Source organism: Bombina bombina, chromosome 1 (assembly GCF_027579735.1).
Source record: "Bombina bombina isolate aBomBom1 chromosome 1, aBomBom1.pri, whole genome shotgun sequence".
Lineage (NCBI taxonomy): Eukaryota > Metazoa > Chordata > Amphibia > Anura > Bombinatoridae > Bombina > Bombina bombina.
Window position 1 is genome coordinate 1,472,237,436 of NC_069499.1, and position 27,908 is coordinate 1,472,265,343.

Here is a 27,908-nt window from a genome sequence, read left to right on the forward strand (position 1 = left end):
CACACACCTCACAACACACACACCTCATACACACACACACACACACCTCACAACACACACACACCTCACAACACACACACACACAAACCTCACAACACACACCTCACAACACACACACCTCACAACACACACACCTCACACACACACACACACACCTCACAACACACACTCACACACACCCTCAAAACACACAATCATTTGTTTCATATCCCTTTAAGGATGTAGGTCCTCTATTTTCCCTCACACACACACACACAAAGACCTCACACACACACCTCACAACACACACACACTTCACAACACACACACACCTCACAACACACACACACACAAACCTCACAACACACACACACCTCACAACACACACACATACACAGACCACACAAACTTCACAACACACCTCACACACACCTCACAACACACACACCTCACACACACACCTCACAACACATACATACCTCACAACACACATACATACCTCACAACACACACACACACCTCTCACACATACACACACACCTCACACACACCTCACAACACACACACCTCACAACACACACACACACCTCACAACACACACCTCACAACACACACACACACTCACACACCTCACTACACACACACCTCAAACACACACACACCTCACAACACACACACCTCACAACACACACTCACACACACCTCAAAACACACAATCACACACACACCACACAATGTGGCAAGATAATAATAGCACAGGACACAATACGCCATATCACTGAACCGCTTGCTTGTGACTTGATATTACAAGTCCGTGGTAAAGCAAGTTTACCAGAGACGAGTTTGAGTGGCCGATATTGATCTAGTGCAGCGATTTTCAACCAGTGTGCTGCGGCACACTAGTGTGCCGTGAGAGATTCTCAGTTGTGCCGCAGCAGACTAACAGGCTCATCATCATTTTAGTTTTAAATTATTATTTTTTTAAATTGTTATTGGGCCCTGGCTTGTTGCAGTCTCCCCCTCCTCCTCTCTGCCCGCGGTTGTTGAGCTGTGAACGTAGGACCCGCCCCCAACAACAGCCTGATTCATTTTGTTAAAGAATTCATGCAGCCACTGCACAATTGCAGTCTCCCCCTACTTCTCTCTGCCCGCACGCGGCACTTTACAGCCTTACAGGCAGAAATCCTTTTGCACTTGTTGCTGTTTTGTTGTTGATGCAGGTTTTTGTTCTCAGTGATATTTTGATTGTTATTATTGTCCATCTAGCTTTGGCAATACAGTTATAGTGACTAACATGCTAATAAAGCTTAATTTAATTGAATTGACAAAAATGTACTAAATTGTTTATATATATATATACATATATATACACACACTGTATTGATTATTAGGCTACAATGTGTGATTTTGTAAAATTTTGGGATGGTGGTGTGCCGCAGGATTTTTTAATGTAAAAAAATGTGCCACGGCAAAAAAAAAGGTTGAAAATCACTGATCTAGTGTAACCTTTACTTTTAATGGAGATCACGAAAGCGCTAACTTGTGCACTTATTCATCAAAAACATATTAAAATGAACTACTACACTCATATATACACTTTATTTATATATATATATATATATATATATATATATATATATGTAATAAATAAAGAGAAAAGTCCAACGAAGCCAGATGATGATGATAAAATCTTGTTCACTTTATTCCATTAAAAAGTAGAGGGTAGTACAAAACCATGTGGTTAGGTAGTTAGCATGGTATAATCTGACCGGTTTCGGTCATGTTGACCGTAATCATAGAATAGCACCTGTAAGAAGGTGCTCCCTTTTATGCTAAACACACACTGATTTGATTGGTTAAAAACAAATGCCAACATTTAACCCTTTAGAAGCTTACTCTAATTAACATATACATACTATACATGGTATTTACATTTAAATCACACAATGTTTATGATAGACATTAGGAGATGCCCAGAGTTATGCTTGCAATGAAAATTGGAGAATGATTATACAAAATACATCACAACATACAGGAATATATGTACATGAATACGCAAAAGCAAATGTGTGTGTGTATATGCGTGTATATACTGTATATGTCTATATATGTGTATTTATGTGTTTATATGTGTAAATATGTGTGCACACATACATACATGTAAACACATATATACACATAAATACTGTACATAGGGATACCAAGATAAATAAACAAATTAGATAGTAGAAGTCAACTGGAACGCTGTTTTCAATCACATGCTCTATCTGAATCATGAAAGAAAAAACATAATTTATGCTTACCAGATAAATTCCTTTCCTTCCGGATAGGGAGAGTCCACGGCTTCATTCCTTACTGTTGGGAAATACAACACCTGGCCACCAGGAAGAGGCAAATACACCCCAGCCAAAGGCTTAAATATCCCTCCCACTTCCTCATTACCCCAGTCATTCTGCTGAGGGAACAAGGAAAAGTAGGAGAAATATTAGGGTATAAATGGTGCCAGAAGAATAACATAAATTATAGGAGACTGCCCATAGACAAGAAAAAAACGTGCGGGGGCCATGGACTCTCCCTATCCAGAAGGAAAGGAATTTATCTGGTAAGCATAAATTATGTTTTCCTTCCTAAGATAGGGAGAGTCCACAATTTTATTCCTTACTGTTGGGAAAACTATACCCAAGCTCCAGAGGACACTGAATGAATAATGGGAGGGAACAAAAAGGAAGAGGCGGACCTTATTCTGAGGGCACCACAGCCTGCAAAACTTTGCTCCCGAAAGCGGCTTCAGCCGCAGCAAAAACATCAAACTTGAAAACATTTTGAAAAATGATGTAAGGAGGACCAGATAGCAGCCTTACAAATCTGATCCATAGAGGCCTCGTTCTTAAAGGCCCAAGAGGAAGCCACTGCTCTAGTGGAATGAGCCGTTATCCTCTCAGGAGGACGATGTCCCACTGTCTCGTAAGCTAAGCGGATGACACTCCTTAACCAAAAGGATTGGGAAGTCGAAGTATCCTTCTGCCCCTTACGCTTCCCCGAATAGACAACAATCAAAGCAGAAGATTGTCTAAACTCCTTAGTAGCCTGAAGATAGAACTTCAAGGCGCGAACCACATGTTGCGATCTGACACAACCTTAGGAAGAAAACTTTTTTGACTGTGAAATAATAGCAGTCCGTTTCCTTCACACGTGTGCGTTTCAGTGCCTGCCAGGGCACAGTGTCACACCAGTGCAACTCATATCTGGTGTAACAGTAGTGTACATTTACAAAAAACAACACTTTTTTGACTGTGTTAAATAATAGCAGTCCGTTTCCTTCACATGTGTGCGTTTCAGTGCCTGCCAGGGCACAGTGTCACACCAGTGCAACTCATATCTGGTGTAACAGTAGTGTACATTTAAAAAAAAAAATACAATTTTGACTGTAATAGATTGAATAGCAGTTAGTTGTCTGCAAGCGTGTGTGTCAGGCCTACAGCGTCTACTCTGCCAACTTCTGCCAGTGCACAGTGCCACTCATATCTGTTGTCACAGTAGCTTGCACGCATAGTACCACTAATCAAAAAAAAAAATGACAGGCAGAGGCAGGCCACCCCGCAGGGGCCGTCGTGGTCGTGGTGCTGTGATTCCCTTTGGCCCTAGAATAATGCCCAGTGTTCAGAGGCCACGTACCCCGAACTCGAACAGTTCTGAGGACATAGTTGACTGGCTAACACAGGACACCCAATCTTCTGCAGCTTCCGATCGGAACCTTGACGCACCATCCTCCTCCAGCTTAGCTTCGGGCACCTCTCAAGTTACCACTCGCCCGCCTGCCGCCACCACCAACACTAGCACCACAGCCGCTTCACTTAATCTGTCAGAGGAGTTATTTACACATCAGTTGGGAGAAATGAGTGATAGTGATGCGCAACCATTATTGCCAGAGGATGTAGATAACAGGGATATGTCTCAGTCAGGCAGCATTACACACATGGACGTACGGTGTGATGATGATGATGATGTACCCGCTGCTGCTTCCTTTGCTGAGTTGTCAGATACAAGTGAAGCGGTTGATGATGATGATGTGTCCGTGGATGTCACGTGGGTGCCCGCTAGAAGAGAAGAAGAACAGGGGGAAAGTTCAGATGGGGAGACAGAGAGGAGGAGGAGACGAGTTGGAAGCAGGGGGAGGTTGTCGCAAGGAGCTAGTGGCACAGTCAGACAGCATGCATCGGCACCCGGGGTCAGCCAGACAGCACGCCAATCAACGCATGCTGTTGCCACCACCAGAATCCCGTCATTGCAGAGCTCAGCAGTGTGGCAATTTTTGTGTGTGTCTGCCTCTGACAACAGCGATGCCATTTGCAACCTGTGCCAAAAGAAACTGAGTCGTGGGAAGTCCAACACCCACCTAGGTACAACTGCTTTGCGAAGGCACATGATCGCACATCACAAACGCCTATGGGATCAACAGATGAGTACAAGCAGCACACAAACTCAAAGCCACCATCCTCCTCCTGGTCCAGCATCTTCAGCCACGTCAACCACTGCTGTCCTCCTTGCTCCCTCTCAACCATCCGCCACTCCGTCTCTCGCCTTGAGCAGTTCCTGCTCATCTGCCCACAGTCAGGTGTCTGTCAAGGACATGTTTGAGCGTAAGAAGCCAATGTAACAAAGTCACCCCCTTGCCCGGCATCTGACAGCTGGCTTGTCTGAACTCTTAGCCCGCCAGCTTTTACCATACAATCTGGTGGAGTCTGAGGCATTCCAAAAATTTGTAGCTATTGGGACACCGCAGTGGAAGGTACCCAGCCGAAATTTCTTTGCACAAAAGGCAATCCCCAACCTGTACTCGATTGTGCAAAAGGAAGTAATGGCATGTCTGGCACACAGTGTTGGGGCAAGGGTCCATCTGACCACTGATACCTGGTCTGCAAAGCATGGTCAGGGCAGGTATATCACCTACACTGCACATTGGGTAAACCTGCTGACGGCTGCCAAGCATGGAATGCGTGGCTCTGCAGAGGAGTTGGTGACACCGCCACGACTTGCAGGCAGGCCTGCTGCCACCTCCTCTACTCCTCCTACTCCATCCTCTTCCATAACCTCCTCGACTGAGTCCTCTTCTGCTGCTGTGTCTTGCTCCACATCAACGGCACCCCCCCAGCTCCCCAGGTACCATTCCACATCCCGGATACGGCAGTGTCAAGCCGTCTTGGGGTTGACTTGCCTGAAAGCAGAGAGTCACACCAGACCAGCACTCCTGTCCGCCCTGAACGCACAGGTGGATCAGTGGCTGACTCCGCACCAACTGGAGATCGGCAAAGTGGTTTGTGACAATGGAAGAAATTTGGTGGCGGCATTGAATTTGGGCAAGTTGACACATGTGCCGTGCATGGCACATGTGTGTAATCTGATCCTACAATGCTTTGTGCATAAGTACCCAGGCTTACAGGACGTCCTGAAGCAGACCAGGAAGGTGTGTGGCCATTTCAGGCGTTCCTACACAACCATGGCGCACTTTTTAGATATCCAGCGGCGAAACAACATGCCAGTGAGGCGCTTGATTTGCGACAGCCCGACACTTTGGAATTCAACACTCCTAATGTTCGACCGCCTGATCCAACAGGAAAAAGCCGTTAACGACTATTTGTATGACCGGGGTGCTAGGACAGCCTCTGTGGAGCTGGGAATTTTTTTGCCACGTTACTGGACGCTCATGCGCAATGCCTATAGGCTCATGCGTCCTTTCGAGGAGGTGACAAACCTATTCAGTCGAACCGAAGGCACCATCAGCGACATCATACCATTTGTTTTCTTCCTGGAGCGTGCCCTGCAAAGAGTGCTGGATCAGGCCATAGATGAGCGTGAAGAGGAAGAGTTGTGGTCACCCTCACCACCAGAAACAGCCTTATCAGCATCGCTTGCTGGACCTGCGGCAACGCTGGAAGAGGATTGTGAGGAAGAGGAGTCAGAGGAGGAATGTGGCTTTGAGGAGGAAGACCAACCACATCAGGCATCCCAGGGTGCTCGTTGTCACCTATCTGGTACCCGTGGTGTTGTACGTGGCTGGGGGGAAGAACATACCTTCAGTGAGATCACTGAGGACGAGGAACGGGACATGAGTAGCTCGGCATCCAACCTTGTGCAAATGGGGTCTTTCATGCTGTCGTGCCTGTTGAGGGACCCTCGTATAAAAAGGCTGAAGGAGAACAACCTGTACTGGGTGTCCACGCTACTAGACCTCCGGTATAAGCATAAAGTGCCTGAAATGTTACCGAATTACCGCAAGTCGGAAAGGATGCAGCAGTTCCAAAATAAATTAAAAAGTATGCTTTACACAGCGTATAAGGGTGATGTCACAGCACAACGGGAATCTAACAGGGGAAGAGGTGAAAGTAATCCTCCACGACCACGCCGGCAAGGACAGGACGCTTTACAGACGTGTTGTTGATGGAGGACATGCAGAGCTTTTTAAGTCCTACGCATCGCCACAGCCCTTCGGGGTCCACCCTCAGAGAACGACTCGACCGACAGGTAGCAGACTACCTTGCCTTAACTGCAGATATCGACACTCTGAGGAGCGATGAACCCCTTGACTACTGGGTGTGTAGGCTTGACCTGTGGCCTGAGCTATCCCAATTTGCGATAGAACTTCTGGCCTGCCCCACTTCAAGTGTCCTGTCAGAAAGGACCTTCAGTGCAGCAGGAGGTATTGTCACTGAGAAGAGAAGTCGCCTAGGTCAAAAAAGTCTAGATTACCTCACCTTTATTAAGATGAATGAGGGATGGATCCCGAAGGGACTGACAGTGGGCGATACATTCGACTAAAAAAGGCCTGATGAGATGAGCTGACTTGGGCTAAAAATGGTCCACACGCTGCTGTATTTTATCTCTGAATGCCGGATGACTTGCATGACTTATCCGCCACCAACTAGGGTTCAAGCCGCAATGTTTTAGGGCACTTTCTGCCTGGGAAACAAACATCAATTTTTCTGGCCGCTGCTACAGCAGCGGCTGCAACAATACCTAATTTTTCAGGCATGTGTACATGCCTAATTTTTCTGGCCTCTGGTGCTGCACTGTGGCTTCAAAAACCAAACCAAAAAAAAGGCACATAACAGGGATTAAACTGATAGGAATAGTACTACTTAACACACCCCTCCTATCTGGTGGCACATTAAATTGCACGCACAGTGCCCCAAATTTGAAGTAGGAGGTCCGACCAAGCATCTTTTTCCATCTTCCGGTTCCTAACATCAATGCCATATACACGTCCCCTGATAGGGGACGTAACAGGGATTAAACTGATAGGAATAGTACTACTTAACACACCTTATAATAATGCAGAGAGAGGCAACGCATAGAGAGGAGTCTGAAGAAGAGGAGTCAGAGGAGGAAGGTGGCTTTAGGGAGGTGGAAGACCAAACACAGAAGGCGTCCCAGGGGGCTTGTTGTCACCTTTCGGGATCCTTGGTGTTGTATGTGGCTGGGTGGAGGAAGAGACCTTCAATGACATCCGTTAGGACAAGGAACGGGACATGGCTAGCTTGGTATCCAATCTTGTGCAAATGGGGAGTTTGCGGTTGTGCAAATGGACTGTTTGCGGTTGTTTGCGGTGCGTTAAACGGGGAGTTTGGTCTGTCACTGTGAAGCGGGTGTAACCCTTACACTACCTGATCGATACAACATCATACCTGATGTTTTAAAGCACGTTATTCCAAACAATTTAGGAATGTTAGGTGATTTATGCCCTTTGTGAATTTAAACCAGACTCTGCATCAACTATGTAATTTTCCATGGGAGTTTTGCCATGGATCCCCCTCCGGCATGCCACAGTCCAGGTGTTAGTCCCCTTGAAACAACTTTTCCATCACTATTGTGGCCAGAAAGAGTCCCTGTGTGTTTTAAAATTCGCCTGCCTATTGAAGTCTATGGCGGTTTGCCCGGTTCGCGAACATTTGCGGAAGTTTGCGTTCGCCGTTTGCGAACGCAAAATTTTATGTTTGCGACATCACTAGCCACCACTAATCTACTGAAGAGATTGATGTGGACTCAGCTAAACCAAAATCCTTGCTTGCAGAGAAAAGTACCCAAATAAGGAATTCATTTTTTCAGACACCAAACTTCACCTCCTCCATTGACAGAAGCAAAGAGAATGACTGGGGATTATGGGTAAGGGAGTGACACTTAACAGCTTTGCTGTGGTGCTCTTTGCCTCCTCCTGCTGGCCAGGAGTGATATTCCCACTAGTAATTGAATGACGTCATGGACTCTCCATATCTTAGGAAAGAAAAAATAATGTTTCATAAATGTAGGAAACACTGATAGATCTTAAGAATTAAGAACCTTCCCTGGTGTGATCTTAAAGGGACAGTCTACACTAAAAATTTTCTTATTTAAAAAGATAGATAATCCCTTTATTACCCATTCCCCGTTTTTGCATAAGCAACACAGTTATATTAATATACTTTTTTCCTCTGTGATTACCTTGTATCTAAGCCTTTGCAGACAGCCTCCTTATCTAAGTGCCTTTGACAGACATGCAGTGTAGTCAATCAGTGAAGACTCCTAAATAACTTCACGCGAGTGAGCACAATGTTATCTATATGACACATGTGAACTAGCATAGTCTAACTGTGAAAAACTTTCAAAATGCTCTGAGCTTGGAGGCGGTTTTCAACTGTTTAGAAATCAGTTTGAGCCTAGCTAGGTTTAGCTTTTCAAAAATACCACCAAGGGAACAAAGCAAATTTGATGATAAAAGTAAATAGGAAAGTTGTTTAAAATTGCATGCCCTATCTGAGTCATGAAAGTTTAGTTTTGGCTTTACTGTCCCTTTAAGAACTAAGAACCTTCCCTTGTGCGCCAATCTTCTGTAACACACTCATTTGTAACTACCCTGGAGCAAAGTGTTTCAAAAGGATGTTTTTAAATGCTGGCAATGCTGCAGCTATTCATTTTTATTTATGAACGTATTATTTGCATTTGCATAGACATATCCTGCCTTTGTAAGTTTCTATTATTTCATTAAAATGTATTCAAGCTAATATTTAAATATAACATTTCTCTTCTCAAAGTAAAGTTAGACAGTATAAAGGTTTTTGATGCCAAGTAGTCTGCGGCACTGCCAATATGTTCAGAACCCCCACAAAGCAAAGTTACTCACTTACAACCAGACATAGTACCAGCTTCATAATATTGCAAGTGAATTGTGCAGCATATTTACCAAGTGATGCTATCTTAAAGGGATACTGAACCCAAATGTTTTCTTTCATGATTTAGCCACCAATCAGCAAGCGCTACCCAGGTGCTGAACCAAAGATGGACCAGCTCATAAGTGTACATTCCTGCTTTTTCAAATAAAGATACCAAAAGAGTGAAAATAATAGAAGTAAATTAGAAAGTTGCTTAAAATTGCATGCTCTATTCGAATCATGAAAGAAACAATTTGGGTTCAGTGTCCCTTTAAAGGAGACCCAGTACAGTTAGAGTAGAAATAGGAATACATAGGGAATTATTTTTGGAGTGATCCCTTTTACACCCTTAGGTGTATTAAAGGATTTACAAATAGCTCCTTTACCTTTATTTTGTCATTTGAAATAACTTATTTTTACTGTTGAAACTGCCACATAAACTGAAAATATGCATAGTTATGTACTCTCTATAAAAAAGCAATGTAACGAGATAAAGCAGCCGTAATAATTATCTAAGTGGGAATGGGAGAGATGGGTACTCAAATGTTAATTTTCAATTGCTTTCTCTAAGTACTGACACTTGTACATACAGAAAGAGATAATGTGGCTTTTTGTATATAAAGAGAAACATAAGATAAAACCATTTAAATTGACTCATCCCATTTAAATGGGTTGTTGTTTCATTTAACTAAACAATGTATTTCAAATATAGAAATAAACCTAAAGGAGCAATTTCCCATACCTTTAATACCCGGCAGCTGGTAAAACAAGACATTTTTAAGAAAAAAAACAATATTAGAGTATAGTGTCTTATTAAAACAATTAGTAGGTACAGTAAGGAGAATGAGAAGGTATTATAGGGACTAGGCATTACAGTGAACTGTCATAAAGAGTCAGAAAGACTAGTAAGGGGGATTTGTTATAGACTATAGTTACAGAAAGTAGATATTGAAGGAGTTCCAGGGACGATTTAAAAACAATATACTGTATATATACAGGGAGTGCAGAATTATTAGGCAAATTAGTATTTTGACCACATCATCCTCTTTATGCATGTTGTCTTACTCCAAGCTGTATAGGCTCGAAAGCCTACTACCAATTAAGCATATTAGGTGATGTGCATCTCTGTAATGAGAAGGGGTGTGGTCTAATGACATCAACACCCTATATCAGGTGTGCATAATTATTAGGCAACTTCCTTTCCTTTGGAAAAATGGGTCAAAAGAAGGACTTGACAGGCTCAGAAAAGTCAAAAATAGTGAGATATCTTGCAGAGGGATGCAGCAATCTTAAAATTGCAAAGCTTCTGAAGCGTGATCATCGAACAATCAAGCGTTTCATTCAAAATAGTCAACAGGGTCGCAAGAAGCGTGTGAAAAACCAAGGCGCAAAATAACTGCCCATGATACCGTGCAGCTGCCAAGATGCCACTTGCCACCAGTTTGGCCATATTTCAGAGCTGCAACATCACTGGAGTGCCCAAAAGCACAAGGTGTGCAATACTCAGAGACATGGCCAAGGTAAGAAAGGCTGAAAGACGACCACCACTGAACAAGACACACAAGCAGAAACGTCAAGACTGGGCCAAGAAATATCTCAAGACTGATTGTTCTAAGGTTTTATGGACTGATGAAATGAGAGTGAGTCTTGATGGGCCAGATGGATGGGCCCGTGGCTGGATTGGTAAAGGGCAGAGAGCTCCAGTCCGATTCAGACGCCAGCAAGGTGGAGGTGGAGTACTGGTTTGGGCTGGTATCATCAAAGATGAGCTTGTGGGGCCTTTTCGGGTTGAGGATGGAGCCAAGCTCAACTCCCAGTCCTACTGCCAGTTTCTGGAAGACACCTTCTTCAAGCAGTGGTACAGGAAGAAGTCTGCATCCTTCAAGAAAAACATGATTTTCATGCAGGACAATGCTCCATCACACGCGTCCAAGTACTCCACAGCGTGGCTGGCAAGAAAGGGTATAAAAGAAGAAAATCTAATGACATGGCCTCCTTGTTCACCTGATCTGAACCCCATTGAGAACCTGTGGTCCATCATCAAATGTGAGATTTACAAGGAGGGAAAACAGTACACCTCTCTGAACAGTGTCTGGGAGGCTGTGGTTGCTGCTGCACGCAATGTTGATGGTGAACAGATCAAAACACTGACAGAATCCATGGATGGCAGGCTTTTGAGTGTCCTTGCAAAGAAAGGTGGCTATATTGGTCACTGATTTGTTTTTGTTTTGTTTTTGAATGTCAGAAATGTATATTTGTGAATGTTGAGATGTTATATTGGTTTCACTGGTAAAAAGAAATAATTGAAATGGGTATATATTTGTTTTTTGTTAAGTTGCCTAATAATTATGCACAGTAATAGTCACCTGCACACACAGATATCCCCCTAAAATAGCTATAACTAAAAACAAACTAAAAACTACTTCCAAAACTATTCAGCTTTGATATTAATGAGTTTTTTGGGTTCATTGAGAACATGGTTGTTGTTCAATAATAAAATTAATCCTCAAAAATACAACTTGCCTAATAATTCTGCACTCCCTGTATATATATATATATATATATATATATATATATATATATACACAGTATATATATATATATATATATATATATATATATACAGTATCTCACAAAAGTGAGTACACCCCTCACATTTTTGTAAATATTTTATTATATATTTTCATGTGACAACACTGAAGAAATGACACTTTGCTACAATGTAAAGTAGTGAGTGTACAACCTGTATAATTTGCAGTCCCCTCAAAATAACTCAACACACAGCCATTTATGTCTAAACCATTGGCAACAAAAGTGAGTACACCCCTAAGTGGAAATGTCCAAATTGGTCCCAAAGTGTCAATATTTTGTGTGGCCCCCATTATTTTCCAGCACTGCCTTAACCCTCTTGGGCATGGAGCTCACTAGAGCTTGACAGGTTGCCACTGGAGTCCTCTTCCACTTCTCCATGATGACATCACAGAGCTGTGGATGTTAGAGACCTTGCGCTCCCCCACCTTCTGTTTGAGGATGCCCCACAGATCCTCAATAGGGTTAAGGGGGCATATCTATCCATATTCGTATGGAGCTTGAAGGCCCGTGTTTCTGGCGAGCCTTTAGACTCGCCAGAAACACCAGTTATGAAGCAGCGGTCTAAAGAAGCCGAAAGGCGAAACATGTCAGGGCAAGCGGGGATGTGTTGTCCTTTTTTTTATTGCAGATGTGTGAATGAGTGTTACCTTCTCTTTACATTTTTTAATAAATTCCCACAGATAGAAATAATTGTAGCTAATGGCTGACGATTTGTGTCCCCCCCATATAGTATCAAACTAACAATTAGCTCAAAACAATTTTCCTTTGGGGTTTATTACATTGTCGGCGTACCTGACCTTTCAGTGGGGGACGGCATAGTTGATTTCATACTTCCCTTTTTTAATTTGTTACTCGGCCCTGCCACCCACTCACTAGAACTATCTGTAAAGGCATCTAATGATTATTGCCAAATTTATATTTTAATTCAAGCATGAGAGGTGGAAAGTGAGGCGGTGTTCAATAACAAACATATATATGGAGCTTTATGTTCTTGTGTGCTACAGAACCAACAATATAAATAATAACGCTATTATAGCCTGCAGTTAAGAATATAGCACCAGTGTTATCGTACCTAGGATTTTACTTAAACTTAGCACCTGGAATCTCTCCAGGGGTTAGCGTCCAATTCTGCACTGCCGACTTTTAAATGTTAGACTGAACAGCTTACCATACACCTACCATTTGGAATTTACTATATGATCTCACCATATTCCTTACTCACCTGAATTTACTATTAAAACATTAACTGACTATTGCTGTCGCTGAATTCATAGTATTACACCATAGTGAGAGGTGAATAGTTAAACGGTGAACAATAATAAAATGAAAGCACAGTCAAAAGGTAGAAAAGATAGTCACCAGAAATCGGGTCACTACCAAAAAAGACAGGGATTTCAGCACAACGTTTTCCGCAAATGCTAAGCACCACAAATTATGGTATATATTATTTCTCAAATCTCTCACCCACACTATAGGCACAGTGATCTTACTACTCATAAAAGACACATTGAACTAAATAAAGATGTTACACAAAGGAAGTATCGCTTGAAACAGACATAGATGTCAATTTTATTATAATAATGCTTATAAGCTCATATAGCTAGGGCAATAAATATGCCAAAGAAATTGTACTGACAACACCTCCACTAGAGGATGGTTACGTACTAAACGTAAAATCGACCATCGTAGTGACCCATGAGGATCTATAAAGATACCAAAAGAGTGAAAATAATAGAAGTAAATTAGAAAGTTGCTTAAAATTGTATGCTCTATTCGAATCATGAAAGAAACAATTTGGGTTCAGTGTCCCTTTAAAGGAGACCCAGTACAGTTAGAGTAGAAATAGGAATACATAGGGAATTATTTTTGGAGTGATCCCTTTTACACCCTTAGGTGTATTAAAGGATTTACAAATAGCTCCTTTACCTTTATTTTGTCATTTGAAATAACTTATTTTTACTGTTGAAACTGCCACATAAACTGAAAATATGCATAGTTATGTACTCTCTATAAAAAAGCAATGTAACGAGATAAAGCAGCCGTAATAATTATCTAAGTGGGAATGGGAGAGATGGGTACTCAAATGTTAATTTTCAATTGCTTTCTCTAAGTACTGACACTTGTATATACAGAAAGAGATAATGTGGCTTTTTGTATATAAAGAGAAACATAAGATAAAACCATTTAAATTGACTCATCCCATTTAAATGGGTTGTTGTTTCATTTAACTAAACAATGTATTTCAAATATAGAAATAAACCTAAAGGAGCAATTTCCCATACCTTTAATACCCGGCAGCTGGTAAAACAAGACATTTTTAAGAAAAAAAAACAATATTAGAGTATAGTGTCTTATTAAAACAATTAGTAGGTACAGTAAGGAGAATGAGAAGGTATTATAGGGACTAGGCATTACAGTGAACTGTCATAAAGAGTCAGAAAGACTAGTAAGGGGGATTTGTTATAGACTATAGTTACAGAAAGTAGATATTGAAGGAGTTCCAGGGACAATTTAAAAACAATATACTGTATATATACAGGGAGTGCAGAATTATTAGGCAAATGAGTATTTTGACCACATCATCCTCTTTATGCATGTTGTCTTACTCCAAGCTGTATAGGCTCGAAAGCCTACTACCAATTAAGCATATTAGGTGATGTGCATCTCTGTAATGAGAAGGGGTGTGGTCTAATGACATCAACACCCTATATCAGGTGTGCATAATTATTAGGCAACTTCCTTTCCTTTGGCAAAATGGGTCAAAAGAAGGACTTGACAGGCTCAGAAAAGTCAAAAATAGTGAGATATCTTGCAGAGGGATGCAGCACTCTTAAAATTGCAAATCTTCTGAAGCGTGATCATCGAACAATCAAGCGTTTCATTCAAAATAGTCAACAGGGTCGCAAGAAGCGTGTGAAAAACCAAGGCGCAAAATAACTGCCCATGATACCGTGCAGCTGCCAAGATGCCACTTGCCACCAGTTTGGCCATATTTCAGAGCTGCAACATCACTGGAGTGCCCAAAAGCACAAGGTGTGCAATACTCAGAGACATGGCCAAGGTAAGAAAGGCTGAAAGACGACCACCACTGAACAAGACACACAAGCAGAAACGTCAAGACTGGGCCAAGAAATATCTCAAGACTGATTTTTCTAAGGTTTTATGGACTGATGAAATGAGAGTGAGTCTTGATGGGCCAGATGGATGGGCCCGTGGCTGGATTGGTAAAGGGCAGAGAGCTCCAGTCCGACTCAGACGCCAGCAAGGTGGAGGTGGAGTACTGGTTTGGGCTGGTATCATCAAAGATGAGCTTGTGGGGCCTTTTCGGGTTGAGGATGGAGCCAAGCTCAACTCCCAGTCCTACTGCCAGTTTCTGGAAGACACCTTCTTCAAGCAGTGGTACAGGAAGAAGTCTGCATCAAGAAAAACATGATTTTCATGCAGGACAATGCTCCATCACACGCGTCCAAGTACTCCACAGCGTGGCTGGCAAGAAAGGGTATAAAAGAAGAAAATCTAATGACATGGCCTCCTTGTTCACCTGATCTGAACCCCATTGAGAACCTGTGGTCCATCATCAAATGTGAGATTTACAAGGAGGGAATACAGTACACCTCTCTGAACAGTGTCTGGGAGGCTGTGGTTGCTGCTGCACGCAATGTTGATGGTGAACAGATCAAAACACTGACAGAATCCATGGATGGCAGGCTTTTGAGTGTCCTTGCAAAGAAAGGTGGCTATATTGGTCACTGATTTGTTTTTGTTTTGTTTTTGAATGTCAGAAATGTATATTTGTGAATGTTGAGATGTTATATTGGTTTCACTGGTAAAAATAAATAATTGAAATGGGTATATATTTGTTTTTTGTTAAGTTGCCTAATAATTATGCACAGTAATAGTCACCTGCACATACAGATATCCCCCTAAAATAGCTATAACTAAAAACAAACTAAAAACTACTTCCAAAACTATTCAGCTTTGATATTAATGAGTTTTTTGGGTTCATTGAGAACATGGTTGTTGTTCAATAATAAAATTAATCCTCAAAAATACAACTTGCCTAATAATTCTGCACTCCCTGTATATATATATATATATATATATATATATATATATATATATATATATATATATATATATATATATATATACACAGTATATATATATATATATATATATATACAGTATCTCACAAAAGTGAGTACACCCCTCACATTTTTGTAAATATTTTATTATATATTTTCATGTGACAACACTGAAGAAATGACACTTTGCTACAATGTAAAGTAGTGAGTGTACAACCTGTATAATTTGCAGTCCCCTCAAAATAACTCAACACACAGCCATTTATGTCTAAACCATTGGCAACAAAAGTGAGTACACCCCTAAGTGGAAATGTCCAAATTGGTCCCAAAGTGTCAATATTTTGTGTGGCCCCCATTATTTTCCAGCACTGCCTTAACCCTCTTGGGCATGGAGCTCACTAGAGCTTGACAGGTTGCCACTGGAGTCCTCTTCCACTTCTCCATGATGACATCACAGAGCTGTGGATGTTAGAGACCTTGCGCTCCCCCACCTTCTGTTTGAGGATGCCCCACAGATCCTCAATAGGGTTAAGGGGGCATATCTATCCATATTCGTATGGAGCTTGAAGGCCCGTGTTTCTGGCGAGCCTTTAGACTCGCCAGAAACACCAGTTATGAAGCAGCGGTCTAAAGAAGCCGAAAGGCGAAACATGTCAGGGCAAGCGGGGATGTGTTGTTCTTTTTTTTATTGCAGATGTGTGAATGAGTGTTACCTTCTCTTTACATTTTTTAATAAATTCCCACAGATAGAAATAATTGTAGCTAATGGCTGACGATTTGTGTCCCCCCATATAGTATCAAACTAACAATTAGCTCAAAACAATTTTCCTTTGGGGTTTATTACATTGTCGGCGTACCTGACCTTTCAGTGGGGGACGGCATAGTTGATTTCATACTTCCCTTTTTTAATTTGTTACTCGGCCCTGCCACCCACTCACTAGAACTATCTGTAAAGGCATCTAATGATTATTGCCAAATTTATATTTTAATTCAAGCATGAGAGGTGGAAAGTGAGGCGGTGTTCAATAACAAACATATATATGGAGCTTTATGTTCTTGTGTGCTACAGAACCAACAATATAAATAATAACGCTATTATAGCCTGCAGTTAAGAATATAGCACCAGTGTTATCGTACCTAGGATTTTACTTAAACTTAGCACCTGGAATCTCTCCAGGGGTTAGCGTCCAATTCTGCACTGCCGACTTTTAAATGTTAGACTGAACAGCTTACCATACACCTACCATTTGGAATTTACTATATGATCTCACCATATTCCTTACTCACCTGAATTTACTATTAAAACATTAACTGACTATTGCTGTCGCTGAATTCATAGTATTACACCATAGTGAGAGGTGAATAGTTAAACGGTGAACAATAATAAAATGAAAGCACAGTCAAAAGGTAGAAAAGATAGTCACCAGAAATCGGGTCACTACCAAAAAAGACAGGGATTTCAGCACAACGTTTTCTGCAAATGCTAAGCACCACAAATTATGGTATATATTATTTCTCAAATCTCTCACCCACACTATAGGCACAGTGATCTTACTACTCATAAAAGACACATTGAACTAAATAAAGATGGTACACAAAGGAAGTAGCGCTTGAAACAGACATAGATGTCAATTTTATTATAATAATGCTTATAAGCTCATATAGCTAGGGCAATAAATATGCCAAAGAAATTGTACTGACAACACCTCCACTAGAGGATGGTTACGTACTAAACGTAAAATCGACCATCGTAGTGACCCATGAGGATCTATGTCAGTACAAAGTTACTATGTAAATATCTAAGTCAGCAGAAAATATATACATTTATAAACTACCTTGCTAAATCACAAATAAGAATAATAGCAGGTAGAATACTAGTATTGTGCACAATACACATAACGTATTTTGTTCATACACAGGACCCAATGGTCTAGATAAGACAAAGTTGACTATGAGAATGTATACAACTCCAGTTTCAGGGGGCACCACCAATTTAATAAAAGGTATCCGGTGTCATGAAATACATTGTATCAGGATCTATGTAAAACATCCCCAAAACGAGTCTAGATTGTCTTTTACAACTTAGATTAACAATAGTACATATAATCGCTAGCGTAGAAACATTAGGATCTTAAGAATGCAGCTGCAAAGGGAGCAAATAAAAAATAAACCAATAATAAAACCCACACATTGAGTTCTATCAGTTTTTTTATATGCTACTAAATCACCATATAAAGCAATAGCACTATTATTATCCCTTACCTACAATATAGTTTGCTTAATTCTGATATGATAGGATAGGGGTTACTTTGGAAGGTGGTTCCAATTCTAAAAACGCACTCTATATATTTAACCTTATGGTAACCTATCACAGGAACTCTAGATTTATTTATCTTCTGTCGTCATATAACACTGCAACTGAAAGTCCAATATTGATAATCAATGTATACCTACTGATATCTACGGTACTAGCACCTTGATATAACTTACAATATTGCTCCATATGTATATTGATTGGGCCTCTATATTATTCGCAACATCACTTCAGTAGAAATATTGAACAGTGAACCTGACTCACTACTCAAGCATTGGCCAGACACCTTAGTATCACCAGCTTATCAGCTCTAGTCAGTGACTTGAACGTATTACAGCACTACACTTGAAACCAAGTGTATAGTGAAGCAAGTTGTGATATATTTTTTTACCTACTATTATACAGACCGACAGAGGACACACGGATTCACATACTTTTATGTTCCTTATACCTTTGGAAAGTTTATTAAAGTATTCTTCTATGCCACTTCTTGTCCCCAACTCAGTCAGCACAGTAGTTACTCGACCCCATAACCCCAATTATCAATGTGTATTTAGGGTATATCAATTATTAATAAAGTCATTTTAGTCCGGTTCCCCAGCACTTATTCTAAGGGGTTGACCTCTTACTGGCCCCTTAGAGGTATTTACCCTCTGGGAATTTACATATATTGTTGATACACCCATTCTATCACACTGTGTTTTTAATGAACATTGTTATTTTAATTTGAAACCATATTAAAAGTTAAGTTTTACCCCTTCTATTGGAGGTTTACTAATTGTGTCTTTATAGAACCCTATTGCTTAGTCATCAATTGTGTTGTTGAGTGCTATTTACGTACATACCTCTCTAATGCAATGCATTAGGATTTTTTTTCAGTTTTTGTTTCTGCTTATGTACAGCACCTCGGTCCCCTTTCTTTAATACGATATATCTACAAACCCCCTAATCCTTATAGGGGTACAATACAGTATTTTAATAGTGGACACAACACCTGTAGTGTCATCGTTTTTCTTACTTTGTCTTAAACTGTTCTGAGTGGAACCTGTCCTGTGAAACCGCTGTATGGTCTTGCCCACCGTGCTGCAGCTCAGTTTCAGGGTCTTGGCAATCTTCTTATAGCCTAGGCTATCTTTATGTAGAGCAACAATTCTTTTTTTTCCAGATCCTCAGATAGTTATTTACCATGAGGTGGCATGTTGAACTTCCAGTGACCAGTAAGTGAGAGCGATAGAACCAAATTTAGCACACCTGCTCCCCATTCACACCTGAAATCTTGTAACACTAACGAGTCACATGACACCGGGGAGGGAAAATGCCTATTTGGGCCCAATTTGGGCATTTCCACTTAGGGGTGTACTCACTTTTGTTGCCAATGGTTCAGACATTAATGGCTGCATGTTAAGTTATTTTGAGGGGACAGCAAATTTACACTGTTATACAGGCTGTACACTCACTACTTTACATTGTAGCAAAGTGTCATTTCTTCAGTGTTGTCACATGAAAAGATTTAATAAAATATTTACAAAAATGTGAGCGGTGTACCCTTGTGAGATACTGCATATATATATATATATACAGTGGATATAAACCGTCTACACACCCCTGTTAAAATGTCATTTTTCTGTGATGTAAAAAGAAATGAGACAAAGATAAATCATTTCAGAACTTTTTACACCTTTAATGTGACCTTAAAACTATAAAATTCAAATGAAAAACAAACTGAAATCTTTTAGGTGGAGGGAAGTAAACAAAAAAAACTAAAATAATGTGGTTGCTGGGGATGAACAGTAGCTATGTTCAGAATTAAGCAATTACATTCAAAATCATGTTAAATAGGAGTCAGTACACACCTGCCATCATTTAAAGTGTCTCTGATTAACCCCAAATAAAGTTCAGCTGTTCTAGTAGGTCTTTCCTGACATTTTGTTAGTAGCATCCTACAGCAAAAGTCATGTTCCACAGAGAGGTTCCAAAGCATCAGAGGGATCTCATTGTTAAAAGGTATCAGTTAGGAGAAGGGTACAAAAGAATTTCCAAGGCATTAGATATACCATGGAACACAGTGAAGACAGTCATCATCAAGTGAAGAAAATATGGTGCAACAGTGACATTACCAAGAACTGGATGTCCCTCCAAAATTGATGAAAAGACAAGAAAGTGGGTCTGGGAGGCTGCCAAGAGGTCTACATCAACATTAAAGGAGCTGCAGGAATATCTGGCAAGTACTGGCTGTGTGGTACATGTGACAACAATCGCCCGTATTCTTCATATGTCTAGGCGATGTGGTAGAGTGGCAAGACAGAAGCATTTTCTTACTAAGAAAAACATCCAAGCCCAGCTACATTTTGCAAAAACACATCTGAAGTCTCCCAAAAGCATTTGGGAAACGGTGTTATGGAGGCCCATTTATCAAGCTCCGGATGGAGCTTGAGGGCCCGTGTTTCTGGTGTGTTTTCTGAACAGCAGTTATGAAGCCGCGGTCTAAAGACACATCGCCGAAAATCAACCCGATCGAGTATGATCAGGTTGATTGACACCTCCCTGAAGGCGGCCGATTGGCAGCGAATCTGCAGGGGGCGGCGTTGCACCAGCAGCTCACAAGAGCTGCTGGTGCAATGCTGAATACAAAGAGCGTATTGCTCTCCGCATTCAGTGAGGTCTGGCAGACCTGATCTGCACTGTCGGATCAGGTCCGCCAGACCTTTGATAAATATCCCCCATGGTCTGATAAAATCAAGGTTGAACTTTTTGGCCATAATTCTAAAAGATATGTTTGGTGCAAAAACAACACTGCACATCACCAAAAGAACACCATACCCACAGTGAAGCATGGTGGTGGCAGCATCATGCTTTGGGGCTGTTTTTCGTCAGCTGGAACTGGGGCCTTAGTCAAAGTAGAGGGAATTATGAACAGTTCCAAATAGCAGTCAATATTGGCACAAAACCTTCAGGCTTCTGCTAGAAAGCTGAACATGAAGAGGAACTTCATCTTTCATTATGACAATGACCCAAAGCATACATCCAAATCAACAAAGGAATGGCCAGGAGAAGATTCAAGTTTTGGAATGGCCCAGCCAGAGCCCAGACCTGAATCCGATCGAAAATCTGTGGGGTGATCTGAAGAGGGCTGTGCACAGGAGATGCCCTCGCAATCTGACAGATTTGGAGTGTTTTTGCAAAGAAGAGTGGGCAAATCTTGCCAAGTCAAGATGTGCCATGCTGAAAAACTCATACCCAAAAAGACTGAGTGCTGTAATAAAATCAAAAGGTGCTGCAACACAGTATTAGTTTAAGGGTGTGCACACTTATGCAACCATATTATTTTATTTTTTTATTTTTACTTCCCTCCACCTAAAAGATTTCAGTTTGTTTTTCAATCGAGTTGTACAGTTTATGGGGCATATTTATCAAACTCCGTATGGAGCTTGATGCCCCGTGTTTCCGGCGAGCCTGAACAGAATTTATGAAGCAGCGGTCTAAAAAAGTTCTGAAATGATTTATCTTTGTCTAATTTTTTTACATCACAGAAACCTGACATTTTAACAGGGGTGTGTAGACTTTTTATATCCACGGTATCTATATATATATATATATATATATATATATATATACACACAAGGGAAATTTAAGGGCAAAATCTAAGCGGCATAAGGGACATTCTAGTGTAAAAATAAAATGTATTTTACTATATGCTTAACCCCTTCAAGCGTGTTAAACATAAACATATAGTGACTACTGACACCATCTTTGTGCCCTAGATGAGAATACAGCCAATTACTGGAGCATACACATGTATGCATGCTTCTCATTTGCTACATCCTCCTCTGGAGAGGCACAGGAGCACAACATTGACCCTGCCTTTTGAAGGGTTAAGCTCATAGTAAAAAGATGAATGCTCTAACAAAAGAAAGCATTTTATTTTACCTTCAATGCAAAACTTCATGATTTGCACTTTATAATGACAATCACATAAAACATAGTCACTTGGTTTATCAGAAACACACGTGAAACATGTAAATGAGTTATTCATGCAAAACATCTTCAATAAAGATTTGTTTGTGTAGGAGATCCAGGTAGTCAGTATTCAGTGGATATAAGAAGCTGAAAGGTAAGCAATCTTGTTGTTCATGTCCCTACCAAGAATTGGCACTAACTGCAATACATTTAAAGAATCATTTAATACAGTAGAATTAACAAGTGCATAATATACAGACAATTCAATAAAACATATTCTGAATTTCAAATAAGCAGTTGATTGTTTCTGACAAATGTATTTTTTTCCTCATTTGACATCCCTCTTTATCATGTGACAGCCATCAGCCAATCACAGAGTAGTATACATATACACTATAAACTTGTGCACATGCTCAGTAGCAGCTGGTGTCTTAGAAAACGTGCAGATAAAAACACTGTGCAAAAGTCAAAAATGGAAGTAAATTTGGAAGTCTCTTAAAACTACATGCTCTATCTGAATCGTAATAGTTTAATTTTGACTCTCTGTGATACTGTTCCACAAACTATGTCTCACCTCTGCGGGTCAGATGAACCTGGTGGTCCGTACTGTCAGGTGAAGAGTTTAGTTGACCACTGATGCTGGCCATGCTGTCACGATGTGGGTACTGGAAGAGAGATGGTCATTGTAACATGTAAAACCATCAGCACAAGAATAAGTGAGGATTTCAGGATAGACCAATGAACACAGTGATTTGGGGTATAAAAACATAATTTATGCTTACCTGATAAATTTATTTCTCTTGTAGTGTATCCAGTCCACGGATCATCCATTACTTATGGGATATTAACTCCTCCCCAACAGGAAGTGCAAGAGGATTCACCCAGCAGAGCTGCTATATAGCTCCTCCCCTAACTGCCATTACCAGTCATTCGACCGAAAACATGCAGAGAAAGGAAAACCATAGGGTACAGTGGTGACTGTAGTTTAATGGAAAAATTACCTGCCTTAAAGTGACAGGGCGGGCCGTGGACTGGATACACTACAAGAGAAATAAATTTATCAGGTAAGCATAAATTATGTTTTCTCTTGTTAAGTGTATCCAGTCCACGGATCATCCATTACTTATGGGATACCAATACCAAAGCTAAAGTACACGGATGACGGGAGGGACAGGCAGGCTCTTTATACGGAAGGAACCACTGCCTGAAGAACCTTTCTCCCAAAAACAGCCTCCGAAGAAGCAAAAGTGTCAAATTTGGAAAATTTGGAAAAAGTATGAAGAGAAGACCAAGTTGCAGCCTTGCAAATCTGTTCAACAGAAGCCTCATTCTTAAAGGCCCAAGTGGAAGCCACAGCTCTAGTAGAATGTGCTGTAATTCTTTCAGGAGGCTGCTGTCCAGCAGTCTCATAGGCTAACCGTATTATGCTACGAAGCCAAAAGGAGAGAGAGGTAGCCGAAGCTTTTTGACCTCTCCTCTGACCAGAATAAACGACAAACAGGGAAGACGTTTGTCGAAAATCCTTAGTTGCCTGTAGATAAAATTTCAGGGCACGGACTACATCTAGATTGTGTAGCAGACGTTCCTTTTTCGAAGAAGGATTAGGACACAAAGATGTAACCACAATCTCTTGATTGATATTCCTGTTAGTGACCACCTTAGGTAGGAACCCAGGTTTAGTACGCAGAACTACCTTGTCTGAATGAAAAATCAGATAAGGAGAATCACAATGTAAGGCAGATAACTCAGAGACTCTTCGAGCCGAGGAAATCGCCATTAAAAACAGAACTTTCCAAGATAACAACTTGATATCAATGGAATGAAGGGGTTCAAACGGAACCCCCTGTAAAACATTAAGAACTAAGTTCAAACTCCATGGTGGAGCAACAGTTTTAAACACAGGCTTGATCCTAGCTAAAGCCTGACAAAAAGCTTGAACATCCGGAACTTCTGACAGACGTTTGTGTAAAAGAATGGACAGAGCTGAAATCTGTCCCTTTAAGGAACTAGCGGATAAACCCTTTTCTAAACCTTCTTGTAGAAAAGACAATATCCTCGGAATCCTAACCTTACTCCATGAGTAACTCTTGGATTCGCACCAATATAAGTATTTGCGCCATATCTTATGGTAAATCTTTCTGGTAACAGGCTTCCTAGCCTGTATTAAGGTATCAATAACTGACTCAGAAAAACCACATTTTGATAAAATCAAGCGTTCAATTTCCAAGCAGTCAGCTTCAGAGAAATTAGATTTTGATGTTTGAAGGGACCCTGGATCAGAAGGTCCTGTTTCAGAGGTAGCGACCAAGGTGGACAGGATGACATGTCCACTAGATCTGCATACCAAGTCCTGCGTGGCCATGCAGGCGTTATTAGAATCACTGATGCTCTCTCCTGTTTGATTCTGGCAATCAATCGAGGAAGCATCGGGAAGGGTGGAAACATATAAGCCATCCCGAAGGTCCAAGGTAGTGTCAAAGCATCTATCAGAACCGCTCCCGGATCCCTGGATCTGGACCCGTAATGAGGAAGCTTGGCGTTCTGTCGAGACGCCATGAGATCTATCTCTGGTTTGCCCCAACGTCGAAGTATTTGGGCAAAGACCTCCGGATGAAGTTCCCACTCCCCCGGATGAAAAGTCTGACGACTTAAGAAATCCGCCTCCCAGTTCTCCACTGCCGGGATGTGGATTGCTGACAGGTGGCAAGAGTGAGACTCTGCCCAGCGAATTATCTTTGATACTTCCATCATTGCTAGGGAGCTTCTTGTCCCTCCCTGATGGTTGATGTAAGCTACAGTCGTGATGTTGTCCGACTGAAACCTGATGAACCCCCGAGTTGTTAACTGGGGCCAAGCCAGAAGGGCATTGAGAACTGCTCTCAATTCCAGAATGTTTATTGGTAGGAGACTCTCCTCCTGATTCCATTGTCCCTGAGCCTTCAGAGAATTCCAGACAGCGCCCCAACCTAGTAGGCTGGCGTCTGTTGTTACAATTGTCCAGTCCGGCCTGCTGAATGGCATCCCCCTGGACAGATGTGGCCGAGAAAGCCACCATAGAAGAGAATTTCTGGTCTCTTGATCCAGATTCAGAGTAGGGGACAAGTCTGAGTAATCCCCATTCCACTGACTTAGCATGCACAATTGCAGCGGTCTGAGATGTAGACGTGCAAAGGGTACTATGTCCATTGCTGCTACCATTAAGCCGATCACCTCCATGCATTGAGCTACTGACGGGTGTTGAATGGAATGAAGGACACGGCATGCATTTTGAAGCTTTGTTAACCTGTCTTCTGTCAGGTAAATCTTCATTTCTACAGAATCTATAAAAGTCCCCAAGAAGGGAACTCTTGTGAGTGGAAAGAGAGAACTCTTCTTTTCGTTCACCTTCCATCCATGCGACCTTAGAAATGCCAGTACTAACTCTGTATGAGACTTGGCAGTTTGAAAGCTTGAAGCTTGTATCAGAATGTCGTCTAGGTACGGAGCTACCGCAATTCCTCGTGGTCTTAGTACCGCCAGAAGAGCACCCAGAACCTTTGTGAAGATTCTCGGAGCCGTAGCCAATCCGAATGGAAGAGCTACAAACTGGTAATGCCTGTCTAGAAAGGCAAACCTTAGATACCGGTAATGATCTTTGTGAATCGGTATGTGAAGGTAAGCATCCTTTAAATCCACTGTGGTCATGTACTGACCCTTTTAGATCATGGGTAAAATTGTCCGAATAGTTTCCATTTTGAACGATGGAACTCTTAGGAATTTGTTTAGGATCTTTAAATCCAAGATTGGCCTGAAAGTTCCCTCTTTTTTGGGAACCACAAACAGATTTGAGTAAAACCCTTGTCCTTGTTCCGACCGCGGAACCGGATGGATCACTCCCATTAATAAAAGATCTTGTACGCAGCGTAGAAACGCCTCTTTCTTTATTTGGTTTGTTGACAACCTTGACAGATGAAATCTCCCTCTTGGGGGAGAGAATTTGAAGTCTAGAAGGTATCCCTGAGATATGATCTCTAACGCCCAGGGATCCTGGACATCTCTTGCCCAAGCCTGGGCGAAGAGAGAAAGTCTGCCCCCCACTAGATCCGTTCCCGGATCGGGGGCCCTCGATTCATGCTGTCTTAGGGGCAGCAGCAGGTTTCCTGTCCTGCTTGCCCTTGTTCCAGGACTGGTTAGGTCTCCAGCCTTGTCTGTAGCGAGCAACAGCTCCTTCCTGTTTTGGTGCAGAGGAAGTTGATGCTGCTCCTGCTTTGAAATTACGAAAGGAACGAAAATTAGACTGTCTAGCCTTAGGTTTGGCTCTGTCTTGAGGCAGGGCATGGCCTTTACCTCCTGTAATGTCAGCGATAATTTCTTTCAACCCGGGCCCGAATAAGGTCTGCCCTTTGAAAGGTATATTAAGCAATTTAGATTTAGAAGTAACGTCAGCTGACCAGGATTTTAGCCACAGTGCTCTGCGTGCCTGAATGGCGAATCCGGAATTCTTAGCCGTAAGTTTAGTTAAATGTACTACGGCATCTGAAATAAATGAGTTAGCTAACTTAAGGGCTTTAAGCTTGTGTGTAATCTCATCTAATGGAGCTGATTCAAGTGTCTCTTCCAGAGACTCAAACCAAAATGCTGCTGCAGCCGTGACAGGTGCAATGCATGCAAGAGGTTGCAATATAAAACCTTGTTGAACAAACATTTTCTTAAGGTAACCCTCTAACTTTTTATCCATTGGATCTGAAAAGGCACAGCTATCCTCCACCGGGATAGTGGTACGCTTAGCTAAAGTAGAAACTGCTCCCTCCACCTTAGGGACCGTTTGCCATAAGTCCCGTGTGGTGGCGTCTATTGGAAACATCTTTCTAAATATCGGAGGGGGTGAGAACGGCACACCGGGTCTATCCCACTCCTTAGTAACAATTTCAGTAAGTCTCTTAGGTATAGGAAAAACGTCAGTACTCGCCGGTACCGCAAAATATTTATCCAACCTACACATTTTCTCTGGTATTGCAACTGTGTTACAATCATTCAGAGCCGCTAACACCTCCCCTAGTAATACACGGAGGTTTTCCAGCTTAAATTAAAAATTTGAAATATCTGAATCCAGTTTGTTTGGATCAGAACCGTCACCCGCAGAATGAAGCTCTCCGTCCTCATGTTCTGCAAATTGTGACGCAGTGTCTGACATGGCCCTAATATTATCAGCGCACTCTGTTCTCACCCCAGAGTGATCACGCTTACCTCTTAGTTCTGGTAATTTAGCCAAAACTTCAGTCATAACAGTAGCCATATCCTGTAATGTGATTTGTAATGGCCGCCCAGATGTACTCGGCGCTACAATATCACGCACCTCCCGAGCGGGAGATGCAGGTACTGACACGTGAGGCGAGTTAGTCGGCATAACTCTCCCCTCGTTGTTTGGTGAAATATGTTCAATTTGTACAGATTGACTTTTATTTAAAGTAGCATCAATACAGTTAGTACATAAATTTCTATTGGGCTCCACTTTGGCTTTAGCACATATAGCACAGATATCTTCCTCTGAATCAGACATGTTTAACACACTAGCAAATAAACTAGCAACTTGGAAATACTTTTCAAGTAATTTACTATAATATGAAAACGTACTGTGCCTATAAGAAGCACAGAAAAAGTTATGACAGTTGAAAATTAATAAACTGAAAAGTTATAGCATCAAATCTTTGTAAAAAACACAATTTTAGCAAAGGATTGCTCCCATTAGCAAAGGATAACTAACCCTGATAGCAGGAAAAAAAAAAAAAAAAAAATACAGAAATAAACGTTTTTTTTTTT

At 41.4% G+C, this 27,908-nt stretch overlaps 1 protein-coding gene across 1 annotated transcript in view; it reads right to left on the reverse strand.

Moving 5' to 3' along the window:
- KIF19 (kinesin family member 19) overlaps positions 1-27,908 on the reverse strand; it is a 229,244-nt gene that overhangs the window by 15,419 nt on the left and 185,917 nt on the right. Inside the window, exon 17 of the mRNA XM_053706939.1 lies at positions 22,684-22,774. Coding sequence (XP_053562914.1) covers positions 22,684-22,774 — 91 coding nt within the window. The remainder of the gene's footprint in view (positions 1-22,683; positions 22,775-27,908) is intronic.